This window comes from Panthera leo, chromosome E1, assembly GCF_018350215.1.
Source record: "Panthera leo isolate Ple1 chromosome E1, P.leo_Ple1_pat1.1, whole genome shotgun sequence".
NCBI classification, from domain to species: Eukaryota; Metazoa; Chordata; class Mammalia; order Carnivora; family Felidae; genus Panthera; species Panthera leo.
The window spans coordinates 31156324-31178672 of record NC_056692.1 but is presented as its reverse complement, the minus strand read 5'-3'; the positions used below and the strand labels follow the sequence as shown (position 1 = coordinate 31178672).

Sequence of the window (22349 nt, the reverse complement as noted above, 5' to 3'; positions counted from 1 at the left end):
AGATAATGTGTAATATCAGTATTTGGTTTTCTATACAAAGACTTTTGTATCTGTTTTCTGATTTTTAAAAGAGCTTATACATGAGTGAAACTATAATTAGACCAGGTTTTTAACAGTGTCAGGAATTGAAGCACTAAAGTTACCTAAAGCATATGTCTAGGTTAAAGCCTATTCTAGATCACATACGAAAGGCAAAACCAGCCATCAAAAATGTCTTAGGGTCTTAAGAATTTTCCACCCCTCTGTGTTTATTCACTATCACAGAACAAATGAGTAATGGAATTATTCATGACAGAAAGGAATCTGGAGAAACAGTGATTATGGGATAAAGTAATAGGTCATATTCATAGTCCACTTACTATCAGGGAACACGCTAACAAGAATAAGAAATGTTTACTAATTACTTACTAGTGCTGGAAGGTGGGCACTCCATCATTCTCATTTCTTCAAAAGTGAAGGCTAAGGAAGATTAACCTGCCCAAAAGCATTGTCCAACTAGTGCAGAAACAGGATTCAAATTCAAGTGGATCTGATTTCAGTGCTTGCTTTCTTTTTTTCTTTCTGTGCTTTAATTAATTTTTTAAAATTTCCATAAGGTAAAGTTGACCTCTTTGTTTTTCTTTTGTGTGCAGTTCTATGAATGTTAACATATGTACGGATTCATGTAATCACCATCACAGGGTACAGAATAGTTCCATCACCCCCGAAACTCCCTTGGGGTATTTATTTATAATGCTTCCCTCCCACACTCACCCCCCAGCAACCACCAATCTGTTCTCCATCACTATAGTTTGCCTTTTCAAGAATGATGTCTAAACAGAATCATACAGTATATAATATTTCTAGAAAAAGTTCTTTATTGGTGTTTGCTTCATGTATTCTGAACCTTGGTTATTAAGTGCATGTATATTCAGGATTGTTGTGTCATTTTGGTGAATTGACCCTTAAAGAATTATGCACAGTTCCTTTTTGTCCCTTGTGAGTTTCCTTGTCCTGATGTCTACTTTGGTACTAATACAGCCACATTAGCTTTCTTTTGATTAGTGTTGGCATGGTATATTCTTTTCCATATTTTCACTTTTAAGTATATCAAAATATTTGAAGTGAGTTTCTTATAGATAGCATATAGTTGGGTCATGCATTTTTATGTATTCTCATAATTTCTGTCTTTAATTGGTATGTGTAGACTACTTATATTTAATGTAATTATGTTTGGGTTTAGATATAGCATTATATTATTTCTTTTCTGTTTTTCCCCCTTTGTTGCTGTTTTTTTTTTTTTTTTTCTGTTTTTCTTTCACCTTTTGGATTATTTGACTGTTTTCAGTATTCCATCTTACCTACTGTGAGTTTGACTGTAACTTTGTGTAGTTTATTTTAGGGAGGGGACTGGTTGTTCTAGGGACTGCAATGTACATAATATTTTAGTCTGCTTAGAACCAGTATTTTACCACTTGAAGTGAAACGTAGAAAATTTAGAGAACCTTCCTTTATATTATAGTTATTGTATATATTCTACATTGAAAAAATACCAACAAGCAGTTATAATTTTTGTGTACAACTCTCAAATATATTTTAAGGAATTCGAGAAGAATAGTTTTTTTTGTTTTTACCCAATATTTGCCATTTATGTTGATCTTTTATTTTCTTATATAATTTCCCTTCTCTCTGAAAAGCTTTCTTTAGTGATTCTTTTAGGGCAGGTCTATGGGCAGTGAAAATCTCATCTTACTTCATGTGAGAATGTCTTTATTTCATCTTTGTTCTGAGGGATGTTTCAATGGATGTAGAAATCTGAGTTGATGGTTTTTTCTTTCAGTTTTTAAACATTACTCCCACCACCTCTTCTGGCCTAAAATGGTTTCTAATGAGAAGTCTGTATCCATTCACATCATTGTTCTCCTATAGGTAATGTGTTGTTATCTCTATGCTATGCTTTCAATAATTTTTTTCCCCTGATTTTGAACAGTTTGATTATGATATGTCTGGGCATGGATTTCTTTTGGTTTATTCTGTTTGGGATTTGCTGAGAATATTAGTTATTGTGGCTGCCATCAAAAAAAATCACAAACTGGGTGGTTTAAAACCATAGGAATTTATTTTCTCCTAGTTCTGGAGGCTAGAAATCTGAAATTCATCAGGGCCACACTCCCTGCAGGGCTCTAATGGGAGAAGCAATTCTTTGCCTCTTCCAGATTCTGATGATTGTCGGCCTTTTTTTCTGATTCCTTGGCTTGGCTCACATCACTCCACTTTCTGCTTCCACCTTCATGTTGCCTTCCCTGTGTATTTCAACTATGCCTCTGCTTTTCTCTTTAAGGTCACTTGTCTTTGAATTTAAGGTACATTCGAGTAATATAAGGTATCACCATCTCAAGATCCTTAACTTAATTACATCTGAAAAGACCTTTTTATTCGGGCTACCTGCATGGCTCATTCCATTAAGCATCCAACTCTTTTTTTTTTTTTCTTAATTTTTTTTTTTAATCTTTATTTTTGAGAGAGAGATAGACAGTGTGAGTGGGGGAGGGGCTCAGAGGGAGAGAGACACAGAATCCAAAGTAGGCTCCAGGCTCTGAGCTGTCAGCACAGAGCCTGACATGGGGCTGGAACTCACCAGCCCTGAGATCATGACCTGAGCTGAAGTCAGATGCCCAACTGACTGTGCCACCCAGGCACCCCAAGCATCCAACTCTTGGTTTCGGCTCAGGTCATGATCTCACAGTTCATGGGTTTGAGCCCCACATCAAGCTCCGTGCTGAAAGTGCAGAGCCTACTTGGGATTCTCTCTCCCTCTCTGCCCCTCCACAACTCACTCACTCACTCTCTCTCTCTCTCTCTCTCTCTCAAAAATAAATAAAAACTTAAAGAATTTTTTAAAAAGACCCTTTTTTCCAAGTAAAGTAACATTGACAGGTTCCAGGAATTAGGACAAGGACATACCTTTTGAGGGTGGAGGGCACCATTCAGTCCACTACACTGCATTTCTTGAATCTGTGGGTTTCTGTCTTTCACCAAATTTGTGAAGCTTTCAGCCTTACAGTTCTTCAAATATTTCAACAGTACACTTTCTATTGTCCTTCTGGGACTTTTGATGACACAAATGTTAGATCTGATATTCTCTTGTAAATCTCCAGAGTTCTGTTCATTAGTTTTTTCACTTTTTTTCTCTGTTTTGTTGTTGTTGCTTTTTGTTTGTATTTTTAAGATGGGATCATTTCTATTGATTTATGTTCAAGTTTGCTACTTATTTCCTCTCTCATCCCCATTTTGCTATGGAGGTCATTCTGTAAATTTTTTTAAAATTTCAGTTACTGTATTTTCCGATTCTAAAATTACTATTTGACTCTTCTTTAGGTCTTATTTTTCTTTGAAATGACTTTCTATTTTTCCAGTTTTTTTCATGCGTGTTCACAGTTGCTTATTGAAGCATTTGTATAATGGCTGCTTTAAAATCTGAGGTAGTTTTAACGTCTCTATCCTCTTGATATTAGCGTTTGTCGATGGCCTTTTTTATTTTTTGCCTGTTGAAATTTTCCCAGTTCTTCACATGCCTAGTAATTTTGGATTGTATCTTGGGCGTTTTTAATGTTATGAGACACTTGCTATTTATTTATTTATTTATTTATTTCAAACCATAGGATTTTAGTGTTTATTTTTGAGACAGAGAGACAGAGAGGCAGAGCATGAGTATGGGAGGGGCAGAGAGAGGGAGACACAGAATCTGAAGCAGGCTCCAGGCTCTGAGCTGTCAGCACAGAGTCCGACGTGGGGCTTGAACTGACAAACTGTGAGATCATGACCTGAGTTGAAGTTGGATGCTCAACTGAATGAGCCACCCAGGCGCCCCAAGACACTTGCTCTTATTTGAATCCTGTTGAAGATGGTGCTATTTTGATTTTAGAAGGCAAACAACCTCACTAGATGCATGCCGCAGTTTCAACCTGCCTTTTTTTGTGCTATTGTTCTAACATAGTTATGTTTTCAAAGACTTTGCAGTGCTTTTCAGATCTGCTTCCTGTGGGCCACCCTGAGGCCTGGATGGGTGTATATTCATTTCTCAACATCTTTTGCATCCTGACTGGGATCAGATCCACAGAGACATAGATCAGGAAGTGAGCCCAGGATTTCATAAACAACTTGAAGGTTGATTTTCCATATTCCTTCCTCTTTGTGATTTCTCTAGTGCTCTGCTTTTCTAGGATTTGCCCTTTTGGTTCTCCAGTCAGAAAGCTTCAGTTACCCTACTATATGTCATTTATTTCCTTGATTATGCTTGTGTCTAAAACCAAATGGTGGGACAGAAAGAATGAAAACAACAAAACAGAGTTTGCCCTGCCCTCTGGGATCACAGTTACACTTGTTGGAAGGAAGGGTCCTCTCAAATTTTTAAGCCTCTACAGGTCCCTGTTGGCTTCTGCTGTCACTCCAGCCATTTTGGGATTGCCTCAGCTTTAGAGAGGGAGAGAACAGAAAGGAAAGGAAAAAAGAGAGTAAGGAATTTCCACACTACCTCTGAGCATTAGGACTTCTCTTTTCTGCTCCTTGAGTGAAAACAGAAGGGCTTCTCCTAGAGCTGTCTGTCCTTACTGCCCACTCTGGGGTTTTAGGCTTCATTGCGTTCAGGTTCTGGAACACCAGAGGTGGGGGAAGAAAGGTACTAATGATCTGTGGATACTCAAATTCCAGTCCTTCCCAGTCATCCTGTAACTATTGACTTTTCAGTCCTCAAATATTTGCCCCATGTATTCTGTTCTGGTTTTAGAGTTGCCTTTGGTAGGAGAGATAGGGCAAAGTGTATTTGGTATAGATGTAGAACCAGGACCCTCCCCACCTTCCTTCCTAACCTCTACTCTGTATTGCGTCTCATCCTTCAGGAAATGATGGATGGTAGCTACTCTGATGGAAAGGTTAAAGGCTTGTTCTCACTAGTATACCATGTATACTTCAGGGTCTCAGGACTGCCACTGCCCAGGGACACCTTCTTTGTCTTTACTCCTTGGTATTTGGACATCAAAAGCTGGTGAGCATGAAAACCAGATGGCAATTGTTACATAAGATTAATATTCCATTGCAGTCCGAAAGTACCTTTTAGGTTTTGTTTGTAGGAAGTCATCTTACTTTTTGCATTTGTGTTCTCGCTGTAGGGTAATCATACTGTCTAATCATACTCTCCTAGGTTTACCCAAAGGACCGGCCAGAACATCACCGCAAACCATACATATGAGAGCGTAAGTAATGAAACTTCCCGGGCAGCGCACCTAGTCAGCAGGTTGTCATGGCTAAGAAGGAATTCCTGGTCATTAAATCTCATGTTCTGTTCAGCGTTTTGTTAGGACTTCAGCCCTTTTGTTCAGCCCTTGTTAGGACTTCTCTTTGTCTTCTTTTTAATCTTTCAAGATGGACAAGTTGAGTCTTACTTCTGTTAGAAAAATGGTTAAGGATCAAAATTCCTTTAGTGTTTGTTTATATTAGCTGTCTCCTCCTTTCCTTCCATCCTCTTTGATAGACTTCAGACAGGCTGTCTCATTCCTACCACTCTGCTGGCACACCTCTTGTCAAGGTCTCCCGTGATCTCTACATTACCAAATCAAGTACTGCAATTTTCAGTCCTCGTCTTACCTGCTTTATCAGCAGCAGGTGACAGTCAGTCACTTCCTCCTGTTTTGCACATGTGGTTTTCAGACACCACTCATTTTTTTCTTCTCTTGCCTCCTTTCCACTATGTCTCCTTTACTGGTCCCCGCTCTTCTACTGGCCTTTGAGTCTTGGAGATCCCAGGGCTTAAGTTTCAGACTTCTGCTTTCATTCTTCCATGGTCTTCTGGTCTCTTATCTTAAAATACCATTCAGATTCTGACAACTTGTAATTGGTATCTGCAGCCCACGATCTCCCTTAAACTCAGAACTCAACTTTCCGAGGAAACTCTTCTTGCTTTCTTCCTAGTCCTGGCTCTCCACCTGCACCTCCTGTACTCTTCCCCACCTCAGTAAAGGAACCCTCCACTATTGCAGTTGCTCAAGTCAAAACCTTGGAGACCAGTGCTTGCTGTCTGCCTTTTTACCGTTTCTCTTCAAACAGTGTATCCATTATCTAGCTGCTTCTCATGGCCTCCACTTCTGCATTGCAGTCCAAGCCATCAGAGGGATATTGCAGTGGCCTCCTAAGGTTACCTTGCTTTAGCCTTCACCTCCCTCTCCACCCTCACCCCCACTGTGCAATCTCTTTTCAAAACAAACCAGAACTATCCTTAAAAAAAAAAAAAAGTAGTCATATTAACTGCTCTAAACCCACCTAGGATTTCCTTCCTCCATTTCGCTCTGTAAAAACCTGAAATGCTGATCTCACACCTTCCATTACCTCTTCAACTTCACCTCTCTTCCTTGGCTCACTCTGCTCCAATGGCACTGGCCTTCTCTGCTTCAGAGGATGTGACCTTGGGCCCCCTCAGATAATCAATCACAGCACCCACATCAGTCAGGACTCTGCTTAAATGTTCCCAATGGTGAGGCATTCCTTGACCATTACTGTCAGAGCAATAGCTTACCCCATCTACCTGAGCCTTGTTTTTTTGTTTTTTGTTTTTTTAAGAGCACTTGCTATCTAACATCTCTTTACATTTGTTTGCTTCAAGGGGGCAGGGATTTGGCCTGTTTTATTTATAGCACCTAGTAGGTGCCCAAGATTTACTCATGAAATGAATGAGGAAGATTACGAGATTAATCTTTATCAGTACTGATTTGGTGCTGTTATCTTATGCCTTTCTGTAGGGTAAAGATTTATTTTCCTGTTTGAGGCTGAGATTTTTTTTTTTAATTTTTTTTAACCTTTATTTATTTTTGAGACAGAGAGAGACAGAGCATGAACAGGGGAGGGTCAGAGAGAGGGAGACACAAATCTGAAACAGGCTCCAGGCTCTGAGCTGTCAGCACAGAGCCCGACGCGGGGCTCGAACTCACGGACCGCAAGATCGTGACCTGAGCAGAAGTCGGCCGCTTAACCGACTGAGCCACCCAGGCGCCCCGAGGCTGAGATTTTTTAGTGTGAAACAACAGACCCTAGACTGAGCCATACCATTCTTTTTTTTTTTTAAAGCAAAATGTTAATTTTACATTTTATATGGGAAATGAGGTGCAGTGGGCATGAAACCAGAGAGAAAAGTAATAAGTGTTATAAATGGTTATTAACCTAAAAAAGTAATAGTTCAGAATTTCTAATTCTTGTCCAGTTGGGAGGATATGGTAGTTGGAATAGTGCCACTTAGAAGCCTGGTAATCTAAATAATAAAAGAAAAACTTAATGTAGAATGTTTATTTGAACATGTACTGTGTTTTCTTCAGTTTCCAGAATATTTAAATTCAGTACTACTACAGCCAGTTAATGTGCAGAACGTTCCAGCAACACCATCAAGCCAGAGACTGCCATCCTTGCCCGTCAGTCATCCAGGTACTTGAGACCTGTTATTTGCATTGAATAAGGGATCTTGTAAGAGTATAGGAGTCTGCCACAGATTTACTGCTGATTGAAAATAGAGAGAGAGGAAACACTAGGACTTCAATGTGCTTCTTTAAGCTCCATGAAGTAAATTCATGGCTCATATCATGACCGACATTCGATTATAAAAAATGCTTCTGTGGTGCTGAATGTTGTATTTGAAATGCTGAGGGAAATGAGTCTTTAGTGGAAGTTTGCAAATCCTTTCGTTCTCTATAGATTTGTTGTACTTGGGAGTAGCATCAGAACACCAGTTGTATTTGTTTCTGGCTGTCAGTGTTTCGTAGGGTCTCATGTTTGAAGTCGTAATCATAAAGAGATTATTAATTGTGTATGTGTTCTTGAAAAGCACAATGTGTGATTACTGGTGGGCTTTTTTTGTTTTGTTTTGTTTTGTTTTGCCTGAAGCAATGGCAGAGAATGATCTCCAGCCACCCAATTACTATGAGGTAATGGAGTTTGATCCCTTGGCTCCTGTTGTTACTACAGAGTAAGTCATTTACAAAATGATTAATTTATTTTTTGTCTTGGTTCCCTTCAGTAACAGAGCTAAACGGGGCTTGGTTATATATTTAACTTTGTTTAGGTCTTGGCAGAAAATAATGATCTTATTAAAAATGACTTATGAGATTTTATGGGGACTGTTGTTCTTTTTTTTTAAAATTAATTAATTTATTTATTTTGAGAGAGAGAAGGGGTGTGAGCAGGGGAGGGCAGAGAGAGAAGGAGACACAGAATCCGAAGCAGGCTCCAGGCTCCGAGCTGTCAGCACAGAGCCCAATGCAGGGCCCGAACTCATGAGCCATGAGATCATGACCTGAGCCAAAGTCAGACGCTTGACTGACTGAGCCCCCCAGGTGCCCTTGGAGACTGTTGCTCTTAATGGTCTTACTGTGCTCAGCCTTGTGACTAAAAAACAAAAATGCTGGGGCTGCACATTAAGAAATAACTGGAACCATCAAGTACATTAGTGGATTCCTTGTAGATGCCTTGGGAGAAAGGTTCTCTCTAGTTTGAAAAGGACACTATATTCACTGATTGGTGACATAAGTAACACCTCATTGATGGATTATTTGAACTGTTCTTTGACTAATCACAAATAAGAACTTGTTTTTAGTCTTCACTATATGTCAACAATGTGCTTAAAATGGATTAGTGTAGTCTTTTTAAGTTGAAATCCTTGGAGTACCATTATTTCATGATTTCATATTGGTGGAGTATATATAAATATTTATGTGATGGTAGGCTTGTTAGAGCTTTAATATGCTTTGACTGACAGTTTACCCCCAAAATTATTAAAGCAAGTTTATGGAAACTGTTGTTCAGAAACAGGCAGCCTTTAGGCAATATCTTGTTTACAGCAGTGCTTTGTTTGACCCATGTGGAATTAAAACCATGCGTTTAAAAATTAATTGCCAAAAGTTAAAAACTGGGATATTGTTAAAAAGAAAAAAACCAAAAAACACAATTCTGGACTTTGGATTCTTTTGATGCTATGGCAACGCCAGTATTTTTAAATGCTAGCAATAGGTTGGGGCTGAATAGTAGCTGCCTCCTCAAGACAAGGTATGCTGTGTAGTTCACCAGGCCCCAAATGGCCCTCTATGCCCATTTATTTGATCTGTCTGGCATGTGTAAACATTTGAGGTTTTGACCCCTGGCTTTATTTTTAAAAATTTTTGTTTTTAGTTTTGAGAGACAGCACTAGCAGTGGAGGGGCACGCACACACAGACACACACACACACACACACACACACACAGAATCTGAAGCAGGCTCCAGGCTCTGAGCTTGTCTGCACAGAACCTGACCCCTGGTTTTAAACCACAAATGTAATGATCCATTTGAGTATAATTTATGAATTTTAACAGACTTAGGAGTTAATTAAGAATTTGTTTCCTAATGTAGGGTTGCAAAATTTCCCTAGGTCATTCTGCTTGATAAAGTATCACTGAATGTATTAGTAGCTTAAAGAAATAGAAATTGCATCCAAACAGGAAGTTAAGTTTAATATATTCTAGTTAATTAGGAAATTGTTGTCAGTAGATATGACAGTGCAACAGATATTAAATGTGAGATTGGGTGGCTCAGTCGGTTAAGCGTTTGACTTCCGGCTCAGGTCATGATCCTGTGGTTTGCAGGTTCAAGCCCTGTGTGTCAGGCTCTGTGCGACAGCTCAGAGCCTGAAGCCTGCTTTGGATTCCGTCTCCCTCTCTCTCTGCCCCTTCCCCAGTCATGCTCTGTCTCTCTCACTCTCTCAAAAATAAATAAACATTAAAAAAGTGGCCCAGGTGTTTGGACTATAATAACATAGGTGGAAATACTAGTATTTTTAAATGTTTTAAAACCTGGAAAAACTATACAATTTTTTTTTATAGGCAGAAAGGAAACTGTTCAAGTTTGAGCCACATTTTTCATTAAGTCACAAGTAAAATGAATTGGTTATATGAAATACATATTTATAAGATGCAAGGGAATTACAGCATTAGGCTCTAAGAAAGCTACTATGTAAGCTTCAGGGCAGAGATCTGTTTTTATTCACTGATACACACTGAGTACCTAAAACAGCACCAGATTTTTAGTTAAGGTGTTGGCAGTTAAAGCCAAAGTAGTACTTTGAAACTGATATATAACCTTTTTGCCATGATGGCTTGTTTGTTTCAGAGCTGTTTATGAAGAAATTGATGTTCATCACCAGAAAGGAGCCCAAAGTCACAGTGACTGTTGAGGTAGACTTCAATGACACAACTTCTGTTGCCCACTCTACAGAATTCCTGTGTAACTGCCACTTTGTGTGTTTAGTATTCACATTTTGTGAAGGCCATCTGAGTCTGACACTTTGAGTGTAAATCTTAGTACAAAAGCTCATCTCAGTCACTCAAATTGGAATGAAATATCTTTGTAATCTTATTAGCTAAAAATAATCTTTAGAATGTAGAAGTTGGTTTATGGTATAGAAATATTAATGCTAACAAAAATAATGATCAACAGAAACTTCTTAGCACTGAAATAGACATGTATCTTTTATGTACAGTTAATGAGTGGTAGAACCCACTCATTGCTCATCCAGGGAGGCCTGGATTCCTCCTATATGCTGTATTAATCATACCATTTTATTTACTAATGAATGCGTGGCCACCAGTAGCCCATTAACCTTGTTTATTCCCCTCACACCCTCCTCCATGGAAGTAATACATTCCCATGTTTCTGCATTAGGTTGTGAGTCTCTCGTTATCCAGGAATGAAGAGAAGGAAAGACTGAAGGCCGGCTGTCTTCTTCTTACACTAGGTGAAAGTGGGTGACCAGCTCACTAACTGCATTTAGAGGTGTCCCCTCTCCTGTGCAGCTTGGAGGCCCAGAAGACCAGACCTACCAGCACATCAGAACCATGGTGGAACAGTTCTCCTCTGCAGTAACAGAAGAGTAACAGTTCCAGAGTAACATTTATATTTCCTGACCACAGCTTAAGCTTTATTTTGAAACAACTTGGTTATACCGTATATTCACTTGAAACTTCAGAAGAAAAATTCATTGTACCTAGGCCAGCGGGTTTAATTATAACATCTTAGGCTTCACAGGCCTTCCTACATTTAGAAAAGAAATCCTCACACTGCTGTGATAAGAGTAGATGAAGATTTTATTACAAAATAATTATGTAAACTATTGAGTGCCTTCATTTAAAGTTGAATGTAAAAGTCAATTTTTACTTTTTTTTTTTTTAATAAAGAATACTTGTTTAGAATTAGGACTTGTAAAAGCCTTGATGATTGTAGTTTATATTTCAGGTACCGTGAAGAGGTCACTGGACTCTGTATCAAGTGGCCTTTAAATATGGTTCTTTATAATACTAAATGATCTTTTTCTCCCCTTTTTGCTGCAATTAATATTTCTATTTGAAACAAACGCTACTGAAAACATTCAGAATATATTGTACGTTTATGTCATAAATTACAATGATAAAAAAATTACCATTAAAACAATTTAATACATCTTTTTTACACGTCTGTTCATAGAACTTCTGATGTCAGTAAGTTCACACTTATTCACAACCCCACACTTACATTTTAACATTCAGGGACTTGAACTATCACAGGAAATACTAGAATCCTAGTAAACGTATTTATGCATTTTCTTTCATTTTCATGATGCTGAAATTTCAAAATAATTAGTCAGTACTCAGAATATAAAATAGGCCTAGATCCTAAAGGAAAAAGAGAGTCAAATCTGAAATCAGAATGTAATCTCTGGGCAGGCTGTTAGGACTCAGTGATTCCTCTTCCATTGTGAGCTTTTAAAATAGGATGGTTCACAATAAAAGAAAGTAGTAACCAACTATTTTAGAAATAACAAAAATAGGCAGAAGTTATGGCCTGGAGCCTAAAACAACTGTGGGAATAATAAAAGGACTCAGTGCTACAAGTATGAAGGGCTAATAAACTGAACCATGAAGTCCGTGCCTACTTATTTAAGAAACAAAGCGTTTCTTTTAATATTACCTATCAAACTCTCTGGTTTTGAATAGTCCTACATTCTGAATGGGCCTGTGGATTCCTTATGACTGACAGCTGAAACTGTTCATTCAATTTTAAGCAGGGTAAATTAGTTGAAAAAATAAACACAGCATTATATAATATTTAAAATAGCTTTACATTACTGTAAAGTATTTCTCCCCTGAGAAGACTAAATACATGATTTTTCAAAAATCACAAATCTGAAGCAGGACTTAGATGCTGACTTCAGTTATAGCCTGGAAGCGGCAACTTCTGTCCCTCCTTTGCTTCAAAAAAAGTATAAGAAAGAGTGATGAGATCAACATTCACCATTCTTGGATCTTCAGCAAATTCAGGATCGATGTAGAAAAACACTGGCATATCTACTTCCTCTTGTGGATTAAGCCTTTGTTCTTCAAAACAGAAGCACTAGAAGTTATAAAGGGTATTTGTTTAGTTTCTGTTAGAATACAAATAATAATGGTTCATTTCTTGGCTGTAGTGAGCATACTGTAATTAATATTATAATAAAAAATACAATTAAATATAAACCAAGTTCTGTGACAGAATGATATTATCTTTTCATCTCATTGACTTCTGCTTTAAAATTAAGACCAAAAATTGTTTTAAAGTTAAAAGCAGATTCCCATTTGGTTCATCGTCTCAACAACGAACCATAGTTATTATAAGCAATGGGAAAAGAGTTCAATGTTTAGAAGAAATGATTAGTTTCTACAAACACTGCAGTAAGTTTAGTATTAACCAGTTTATGGAATATGATGAAAATACATAAAAGTTTGCATATAGCTATACCTGTATTTTATTGAAATACTGTCCAGCTTCAAATGGTACAACATTGTATGTAGAAATTCCAATTACTGGTTTGTCTGTAGGATTCTTAGCTTTATAAAACGCCAGTGCAGTCTCTCCTGGCACTACCTGTTTTAAGAAAAATATACATTATCAATACTTTAAATCTCACAGCTCCTCCTTTCCCTATTAGTCATATTTTTCCTATTCGTCAGACCACAATACTTTAATAAACTAATGTCGAAGGTCAGCAAAATAAATTGTGGATACTACCCATGAACATGGGGTTTTTTTAATTTTTTTTTTTTTTTTTTTACATTTTACTTATTTTTGAGAGAGAGCACAAGTGGGGGAGGGACAGAGAGAGAGGGAGACACAGAATCCGAAGGAGGCTCCAGGCTCTGATCTGTCAGCACGGAGCCTGACATGGGGCTGGAATTCACAACCTGTGAGATCATGACCTGAGCCGAAGTCAGACGCTCAACTGACTGAGCCACCCAGGTGCCCCAACATCTGGTTTTTAAATTTTATTTGCCTATGTCCATGAAGAACCAGTACTCTATTAATCATTAATTGTGTACCGTCCTCTTATATATCTGAAGTCTTCAAGCAATGATCTGCAAATTATTTAAAATGTCCGAGGGGCGCCTGGGTGGCTCAGTCGGTTAAGCGTCCGACTTCGGCTCAGGTCACGATCTCATGGTCCATGAGTTTGAGCCCCACGCCGGGCTCTGATGGCTCAGAGCCTGGAGCCTGCTTCCGATTCTGTCTCCCTCTCTCTCTGACCCTCCCCGACTCATGCTCTCTGTCTCAAAAATAAAATAAACATTAAAAAATAAATACAAAAAAAATAAAATGTCCAAGGAAAGCCAAGCCTATCATAGCCCAAGCCTGACTTAACACTTATACCTGAACATCATTATATGACCAATATAGATTCTTTTTAAGAGGTTAACATTAAACTCAGCTTACAACCAGAGTAAATTGAACTTCTAACCAGAGTAAAACTGACTGAATAGAACTTTTATTTAACCAAAAAGCACTAATACACTTTTTGAGAGAACAGATTTTTTTAAAATTGCAAGGCTGTAGGCGCCCTGGGTGGCTCAGTTGATTAAGCATCAGACTTCGCCTCAGGTCATGATCTCGCGTTTCATGAGTTTGAACCTTGCATTGGGCTCTCTGCTGTCAGTGCAGAGCCCACTTCGGAAACTCTGGCCTTCTCCCTTTCTGCTCACATGCACTCCCTCTCTCTCAAAAATATTTGGGGGGTGCCTGGGTGGCTCAGTCGATTAAGCGTCCAACTTCGGCTCAGCCCATGATCTCGCGGTTTGTGAGTTCGAGCCCCGCACTGGGCTCTGCAGATGCTGACAGCTCAGAGCCGGGAGCCTGCTTCGGATTCTGTGTCTCCGTCTGTCTCTGCCCCTCCCCCACTTGTACTCTCTCTCTATCAAAAATAAATGACATGTAAAAAAAAAAAAATTAAACATTTGGAAAAATTGCAAGGCTTAAAAAAAATCAATTTCCAAAGGATTCTCTGTCCTTCATACCATTTCAGACACTAATATCTTGTACACTAGTATATAATTAGAACATTCAAAATCATAACCTATGAAACCCTTAATCATTGAAGAATTCAGTCATGTTTACTAACATGCGGGAACACCAATATTTATAAGGGTTTCCCAATAAGGGTCACAATTAAGCTTTTCTGGCTATTCCTCAGCTCATGAGATAATTTCAATTAAATCCTCCAGGATTCCAGTTAGTCAAGATTTTAGGAAACTTTTAAAGTAGAGCTTTTCTGAAGTAGAACATGACTATTTATTATGGTTACTTCAAAGGTTCTCATTTTTTTTTAAGAAATAAGGATACACACAAACACACACACATTTTTTAAAATTTATTTTTAAGTAATCTCTACATCCAACATGGGGCTTGAACTCATAACCCCGAGATCAAGAGTCACATGTTCTTCCCACTGAGCCAGCCAAGAGCCCTGAGATGGGGATCCTTTTTTTTTTTTTTTTTTTTGAGAGAATGCTTGTGAGGCAGGAAGAGGGGTAGGGAGAGGCTGAGAGAGGGAGGGGGGAGAGGCTGAGGGAGGGAGGGGGGAGAGGGAGAGGGGGAGAGAATCTTAAGCGGGCTCCACACTCAGGACAGATTCTAAGGCAGGGCTTGATCCCATAAACCGTGGGGTGATGAGCTGAAATCAAGAGTCAGATACTTCACCAATTGAGCCACCCAGAGGCTGCAGTAGTTTACTAATTTATATCAAAAGTATCCCTTCTCGGCGCACCTGGGATCCAGCCCCACGAGGGCTCTGCACTATCAGTGCACAGCCTGCTTGGGATTCTCCCTCTCCATCCCTCTCTGCCCCTCTCCCGTGTGCACTCTCCTCACAATAAATAAATATTTTTTAAAAATCAGTAAACTACTTTTCATTGTAACCAATGATTTTCCATTTTTTCCCCTTATCTATACCTGAGGCTTTGCTACACATGGCAGCACCGATGCTCCTACTCTCAGGATTACTATCCACAAATTTCTTAGTGAATTCTTAATACGACTCTGATAAAAACCAAGGACCTTCTCCATTGTTCCAAACTGACGTTTACTGCAGGATCATTTAACTTAAAGTATATTCTGTTACATTGAGATAGGGCCCTGTCAAAAAGTAGTCTGTGAGAATAAAAGAATTACAGTAATGGAGTATCAGTTTTTTGAGATTATGTTTACATGAGTGTTCTCTAAATTGTGAAAGTTTCAGTGATGCAATAAAATAATTTTTACAATGAAAAAAGTAATTTTCATAAATACTTTAATCACTTACATAGATTTCTGTTTGCTGAGGTCTAAAATTCCACTGGAGGCTTGCATGCACATCTGCATTAAAGGTGACTTTAATAATTCGATCCTTCACAGGCACCATGTTTTCAATCTGGTCCGACACATGACCTGCTACTGCTGACCCTCCAAGACCAGTAGTCTAGGTATTAAAGATATTAAGTATATTAAAGTAGAACATGTTAAACAATACTTACAGGTGATTATGGGATAAAAACAAAATCTTAAAAACAATTTAATAATCTAGTAGGATCCCAGTTCATACTGTCACTGCCCATTTCCTATGAATGTATCAATGGTTTGACCACCTCTGGGGTGTCAAGGCCCTATATTTGTTAGAGTCATATTTTTTTCCGGTAATCACTTGGGTATTGGACACAGTAAAAAAAAAAAAAAAAAAATGAGTCACATGGGAGAAAGCTGACTCGCCAATGGTAATATAGCTCAGAATTTTAGCTTAACTTTTCATTAAACCTATTTCCTTTTATTGCCAGTGTTTTATATAAATTATTAGTCATTAGTAAAAGTAAAAATTATCCATGACCCTATCATTTCAATGAAACTATTTAAATAATTCAATTACCCACAGTCCCGTCTGATCCCTTTCCATATCATCACTTTTACGGCATAGATTAGTTTGTAGCTTCACTTTTGTATTCTGCTTTTCTCAAGCATCACAAGTGTTCTGCCATGTTAATAAATGTTTCTGTAATTTTTTCCTGTACTTGTTTGTATAGTACAGCTTTTATAAACATCATCAGTTAATCAGAGAACCTGATCCCTTTCGCCGCTGAATCAACGAACCTTAAGACATCAGGATAATTTGTGCCTGACTCTTCTTGCCTATCTTCATTGCCATTATCTCCTTATCATCACAGATGTTTAAAAATAAAAATCCTTACTTCCAGGGTCATCATTCTTCTGATGCGTGAGGTTGCCAGAATTCTGGTCTCCGGATAATTAATCTGTTACTATACTAGGAAAAAAATATCAAATTTGAGGCTAGGGGGAAGACTCCCAGCAAAATACAGTATTACTATCTTCCACTTATTACACAAGTCACCTAACTGTACTCAGCTGCCGTGCAACATTACTGAAGTACATTATGAACCTACAAGATGCATTAGAGGGCAAGCCTTTTATCTTTTTTTTAGTAAGTAAATTCTTCTGCCCGAGAGGGCTATAATGCTTAAGTTTTAAGATGAAGAATCTGAAGAATCTGAATCAGTTGAATAAAGATTCCTTAATGTATTCTGACAGGAAGTCTCTGAATACAGATCCTTCAAATTTGCAAGCTTAATAATTAGAGAAATAAGAATAGAGAAGGGCAATGAAAATATTTCCTGGGCTCTAGTCTAGTTCTGCCATTAACTAGCTCCAAGAACTAAATACATTTTACTTTTGGGGCACTATTCATACTCATAAAATGAGGTCTCTGTATTAAATTGTTTATATAATTCTTTATTTTTGGCTCTAAAGTTCTGTGATTCCAAAAGCGAAAGAGATGCTCTTCTGGAAACTTAACATCAAACTTGACTGAAGTTTAGGATTATAAATTACAATTGTTTTGCCTATCCTGCTCTGCAGTTGCACACACATGCAAAAATACTGTCATTCACTTCAGTTTAAAGCAGAGTTTCACAACTTTGGAACTAAGGGCATTTTGGTTTGGACAATTCTTTGGTTTGGGGAGGAGCGAGTGTCTGTGCTGTGCAATGCTGAATGTTTACCAATCGGCATCCCTAGACTCTACCCACTAGATACCAGTGGCACCCTTCCTGTTCACCTCCCAGGTTGTGACAACCAAAAATGTATTCACACACTGCTAAATATTCCCTGAAGAATAAAACTGACCCCTTCCACCCCCATGATTTTCAGAGATTTATACTTGATATTTTGGATTCAGTTCTGCTTATGATTTAACCAACTGCTAGTTCTGGGATTCATGCTAGGTCCAGGCTGCCGTCTGATGAAAACTAATTCACATTCTACACTCATCCTCCTGAATCAAACTACTGCATACCCACATAAATGCCAATATTAGGAGACTGAAAAGTCCTTTTGACTCGCTTTAGTTATAAAAAATAAGGTCAAGTTAATCTCCAAAAGGACAGGGAAAGTAAGACCAGCATTAACAATCCTAGCAGGAAAAAGCAGTTAGCCAATGATTCCCAAAATAGTACACATTGGGATCACCCGAGGAATCTTTAAAACATTACTAATACCTGACTCCCACTCTGAGACATTCTGATTTAAGTGGTTCAGGATGTCACCTGAGTGTCAGGATTTTTTAAAAGCTCTTCAGATGATTCCCACTCACAACAAAGTTGGAGAATCACTATCATTTAATGAATAATGTGTAGCTCTAACCTGTGTTATGTTTTTTAAACAGAAATTCCTGGGCCACACCCAGACCTCCTAATCAGTATTTCTAGGTAAGGGAGCCCTAACATGTTCATTAAAGTAGCTCCACTAGTAGTCCTAATGACCAGCCAAAGCAGCAAACTGCTTAAGGAGAATATACACGAATATATATGAATATATACGAAATAAATAAAAGTGTGGCTTCGCACACGGTCCTCAAATATTAGTCTGCATCAAAATCAGCTAGGGGACTTATTAAAACACAGATAGCTGGGCCCCTCCCCCAGAGTTTGATTCAGTAGCTCTGCAGTTTGATCCAAGAATGTGCACCCAAGTTCCCAGGTGGTGGGACGCTGGTCGTCCGGGGGAACACACTTGAAGAACAACTGCATTAGGGTTTCTGATCTAAAAGGGAGCCCTGGGTAAGCACATTACAGTCATATATTAACAGTGGAGGGAAGCCTCATGCCTCTTTGTATGAATTAAACGCTACTCCCAGTTTAAGCCCAAGTTACAAGCATACTCCCATTTCTGGGTTAACCTTCGCACGTAAACCATACACGGTTCACAGAATGACGGTACTAATGTAATTTACATTTTAAACGCGAACATCTGTGTGAGTAGCAAGAGGGTAAGGCAGGTTGCTGGACGGCAGAGTATATAGGCTGCGGACCTTTTAGGTGATGTAGCTCAGAGACAGGGAATTTCACTCTGCAGTGTGGTCGGTATAAGCACGATCACTATAGGGGCGTGGGTTCTATCTGTAACTTTGCCACTAACTTTTTTTGGTAAGCTTGGGCAAGTCACTTTTCAAAGCCTGTTTCCTCTCTGGTGGAGCAACCTCACACATCCCTCCAACACGACACGGAGGAGCGATCGCTGTCCAGGGAGCTGTCCTGCACCTCCGCCCCTCCTGATGGCACAGCCCAGGGTGCAGCGCCGGCGCCTACCTGGCAATAGAGCCGATAAAGGGGCACGGCGGCGTAGGACGCCCCCAGCATGCCCACTGCGGCCGCGGCCACGTACGTGAGGACTGTCTTGTTCCGACGCCGCCAATCCTCCTCCTGCGCGCGCGTGAAAGGGTTCGTGCTCTTCGGCCGCCGCGGCGGCCGCAGGGCCAGGTCCCGGGCCGGGTTCGGACGCCTCCATGTCCCAATCCACCTCAGCCCTGTCTCATCACTTCCTGTCCCATTTCTTCCCACCCTGAGATACGGCTGTACCCTCCCAGCAACCCAGGTCGGGGACCCAGGGTGACTCCAACGCCAGCCACAGACAGCAGCGGTCCTTAATACGGGACGCCAGAGCCCTCCCATAGCCCCCGGAGAGAGCTCCAGACGTCACGCACGAGCGGCCAGATCTCGCGAGGCCAGCTCAGTCTCGCGACATCTGGGATGAGCCTGCCGCTGCTTTGGCTACTAGACTCCTCAGGTGGCGGCGTTTGCAGTCGGGCTACGGAGGCCGGGTAGCCAGATTACGGGTAAGTTCGCGTTTTACTTCATGAGTGTTCCTCCCACTGTGCTTCCCTCCAGTGCCTATTCTAACTTCCTTTTAGGAAAACGCCTTGCGCTCCGCCGCGTGCAAGCACATCACCATTTGGGCTTGTGTCCCTGATCTTCCTAAAGTCCGCCACCCTTTGTCTCGACCTAGCGGCCCTCAGCCGCTGGCCGCTGCTTACTGCTCTGGACTTGAGCTCAGGGGTCACCTCTTCCAGGAAGCCTGCCTGTGTTCACCACAGCGCACCACAACACTCCCACGTCGGCGTTTCCTCGCCCCCTGGGAATTGGCTTCCACTTCTCTGATGCCTCTTAAGTTGCCCAGTTAAAAAGACCAGTTCTGGAGCAGAAAGACGTTGTCAAACGAGTTTGGCCTGAGGAGAGTGACCGAGATGCGAGGATCCTTTAAAAAGGAAGGATTGAAAGAAATGGGGATGTTCATCTTGGAAAAGAATCCCGTAGGGGATGTAATACCTTTTTCCTCACTTGACCCACGGGACGGACGAAGTAGGAGCTGGGGGGAGCAGAGGGCACAGGCTAGTTTTGCTGTAAAGGAAGGAAGCATCTTTCTAGGAACTATAAAGTAGTGGGTAAAAGCCCACGTTCTGAGCTCTGGCAGCTCCGGGGTCATACCTGTGTCACACTATGGCCCTGTGTCCTTAGGCCAGTTATTTGACCCAAGACGTGGTGGCCTTTTGTGTAAAATGGAAAGCATAATCGTAAATAAGAATATGCATATAAAGTGACTTTCACAGTGCCTGAGACATAGTAAAAACTTAGTAAACGTTAGACTCTATTTCTAATGACTGGCACAGGTAGGATTATCCCCCGTTTATGGATGAGGAGACCGAAAGCCTGAGACATAAATAAATAACACTTATTTATTAAAATTGGTGTTAAATAACATTTATTTAATAAAACCATTTAATTTATTTTTTGTAATTTTTCCATGGGCCAGACCGTGTTCAACCTACTTGAGGCTACAGCACAGAGAAAGTCAAACATGAATCACTTCTTTATGAAAAAGTGTACTTTCTACTGAGGGACCTGGGAGGTTATCAAGTAACATGTATAAACGAGGGAATTTCAGATAACAATCAGTACAGTTGGACAATAGGAGAGTGTGATTAAACATAATGATGAGAAGAGGGAGTGGAGCCCTTTCTGAAGATGTGACATTGGAGCCTCGTCCTGCATCGTAAGGAACCTACCTACACAATGGCAGTTGCAAGTCACACAGAGGCCCAGAGGCAAGAAAGAGCTAAATAGCATTAAAGAGCAAACATGAGGCCAGTGTGTACCCAGCATAGGGAGCACGGAGAAAAGTAGTAGGAAATAAGGTCAAAACAGGTCTCCGGGGGCCAGATGATAGCCTTTTAAGCCACGTCCAAGGGTTTGGACTTTATTCTAAAAGTCCTAGGAAGCTATTGCAGAATTCAGGTTGATGCATGTAAGTGATGTGATCTGATTCACATTTTTTAAAAAACACATAGGTTCTGTTGTGGAGAATAGATTAAAGGGAGCGGGGGGGCAAAAATGGAAGTAGAGCAGGTTAGAAGGCAGTTGCAGTGAGTAATGATGGTCACCTTGAGAGCATATGAGTAATTGATTAACTTGCAGGCACAGGGCCAGAAAATTGCAAAGCCAGTAACATCCAAGCATCTTCTGACTCTTTCCTCCTCCATCACAAAAACTTCAAGATGCTCTGCTTCTACAAATTTGCTTGTATTAAGTCTGAAAATCTTCTTCATCTCTCTCTACCTTCGTTCCTATACCCGATTGTCAGGACGAGACCTGACGTATATTAAGTTCCTCACAGCATAGACACAAACCCCATGCAAACGTTGGTGTCATTGAAGCCAACAATGCATTCCCTTCCACCATTTCGTTTTCTCCAGGCACCCCTTCCATGTAGCAACAGGTTACCGTATAAATATGTCAGTAATAGTGTCTTTGTCTTGGCATCTATTATTTTGTTTTGTAATTGCAAATGAAACTGTTCCTTTCCAAGGTACAGTAATCTTGATAGCAGTAAAAATGGTGTTGGCTGTAATTCTCATGAGTCTGAGTGTGCTTGTGATATTGCATAAATCATTATGATAACTAATGCTAAGTAATGAGTTCTACCGTGAATGGACTAGGAGCGCCTCAGGGCAAGGTTAGTACAACCGTGTTTTGCAGGTAGAGGTGTTGATTACAAACTGAAAATATTAGGGGCTGGGCTGACATCTCAGACGTGGCACTTCTAATGTGTAATATTATTCTTTAGCAGTAAGTAATTAAACCTTGTGAACGTGTTCTAGTTAGCTATGATCATGTTCAGTTTTACATAGTACGTAAAATTGGTTGTTATACAAACTATTTTGTGGGGTGAGGGTGAGCAAATTGCTTGAAGGTGGGAAAAGAAGGAAAAAATGGGAAAAAAATAGATACCATTTGATAGTCGTATATTTTAACCGATTATTGGTTTTCAGGCTTTGTGAAGACTTAAAGATGATTTTTTTTTGTTAATTTTTTTAATGTTTATTTATTTTTGAGAGAGTGAGAGACAGAGTGTGGGAGGGGGAGGGGCAGAGAGAGAGAGGGAGACACAGAATCTGAAGCAGGCTCCAGGCTCCAAGCTGTCGGCACAGAACCCAACGTGGGGCTCGAACTCAAGAACTGCGAGATCATGACCTGAGCTTCAGCCGACTAAGCCACCCAGACTCCCCAAAGACTTAAAGATTATAACGATGTATTATTTTAAAATTTTGATTTGTAAATACATTTTTTAGTATTTTTATGTATCACATAAATTATGGAAATTGCTACTTAAATCTTAATATGTTAGTCACTGAGCTGCATTTCTTAG

At 39.8% G+C, this 22349-nt stretch overlaps 3 protein-coding genes and 1 long non-coding RNA gene across 14 annotated transcripts in view; 3 read left to right on the top strand and 1 right to left on the bottom strand.

The window, feature by feature from the left end:
- The window catches only part of TOM1L1 (target of myb1 like 1 membrane trafficking protein), a 47512-nt gene extending 36334 nt beyond the window's left edge, over positions 1-11178 (top strand). For 7 of the 8 annotated variants that reach the window (XM_042915699.1, XM_042915694.1, XM_042915695.1 and 4 more), the window contains 4 exons: positions 5180-5231; positions 7341-7446; positions 10158-10222; positions 10710-11178. In XM_042915699.1, coding sequence (XP_042771633.1) covers positions 5180-5231; positions 7341-7446; positions 10158-10222; positions 10710-10796 — 310 coding nt within the window. In that variant the 3' untranslated portion in view covers positions 10797-11178. Of the gene's footprint in view, positions 1-5179; positions 5232-7340; positions 7447-7902; positions 7985-10157; positions 10223-10709 lie in introns of all 8 variants that reach the window. The other variant, XM_042915696.1, reaches the window with a different exon arrangement.
- Positions 1820-5162, top strand: LOC122206483. The gene is made up of 3 exons (XR_006196479.1): positions 1820-1908; positions 3991-4146; positions 4952-5162. It is a non-coding gene; the product is annotated as an uncharacterized LOC122206483 (long non-coding RNA).
- A 30-nt stretch (positions 11179-11208) lies between the features above and the next one.
- On the bottom strand, positions 11209-19366 carry LOC122206482 (cytochrome c oxidase assembly protein COX11, mitochondrial). The gene is made up of 4 exons (XM_042915702.1): positions 18956-19366; positions 15628-15783; positions 12798-12923; positions 11209-12413 (listed from the first exon to the last, which is right to left on the bottom strand). The coding sequence occupies exons 1-4, from the start codon at positions 19316-19318 to the stop codon at positions 12231-12233; spliced, it is 828 nt and encodes a 275-aa protein (XP_042771636.1). The 5' UTR covers positions 19319-19366; the 3' UTR covers positions 11209-12230.
- A 72-nt stretch (positions 19367-19438) lies between these two features.
- STXBP4 (syntaxin binding protein 4) overlaps positions 19439-22349 on the top strand; it is a 168684-nt gene continuing 165773 nt past the window's right edge. For 3 of the 4 annotated variants that reach the window (XM_042915451.1, XM_042915452.1, XM_042915446.1), the window contains exon 1: positions 19442-19482. The gene's annotated coding sequence lies outside the window, so the exon portion shown is untranslated. Of the gene's footprint in view, positions 19483-22349 lie in introns of all 4 variants that reach the window. The other variant, XM_042915450.1, reaches the window with a different exon arrangement.

Excerpts from the sequence above, each read along its gene's own strand:
- LOC122206482 (XM_042915702.1), bottom strand. The coding sequence starts at position 19,318 with ATGGGAGGGCTCTGGCGTCCCGTATTAAGGACCGCTGCTGTCTGTGGC. Across the intron at positions 15,784-18,955 it reads TTTATCGGCTCTATTGCCAG|ACTACTGGTCTTGGAGGGTC; the intron begins GTAGGCGCCGGC and ends TTTAATACCTAG. Across the intron at positions 12,414-12,797 it reads AGTATTTCAATAAAATACAG|TGCTTCTGTTTTGAAGAACA; the intron begins GTATAGCTATAT and ends TATAACTTCTAG.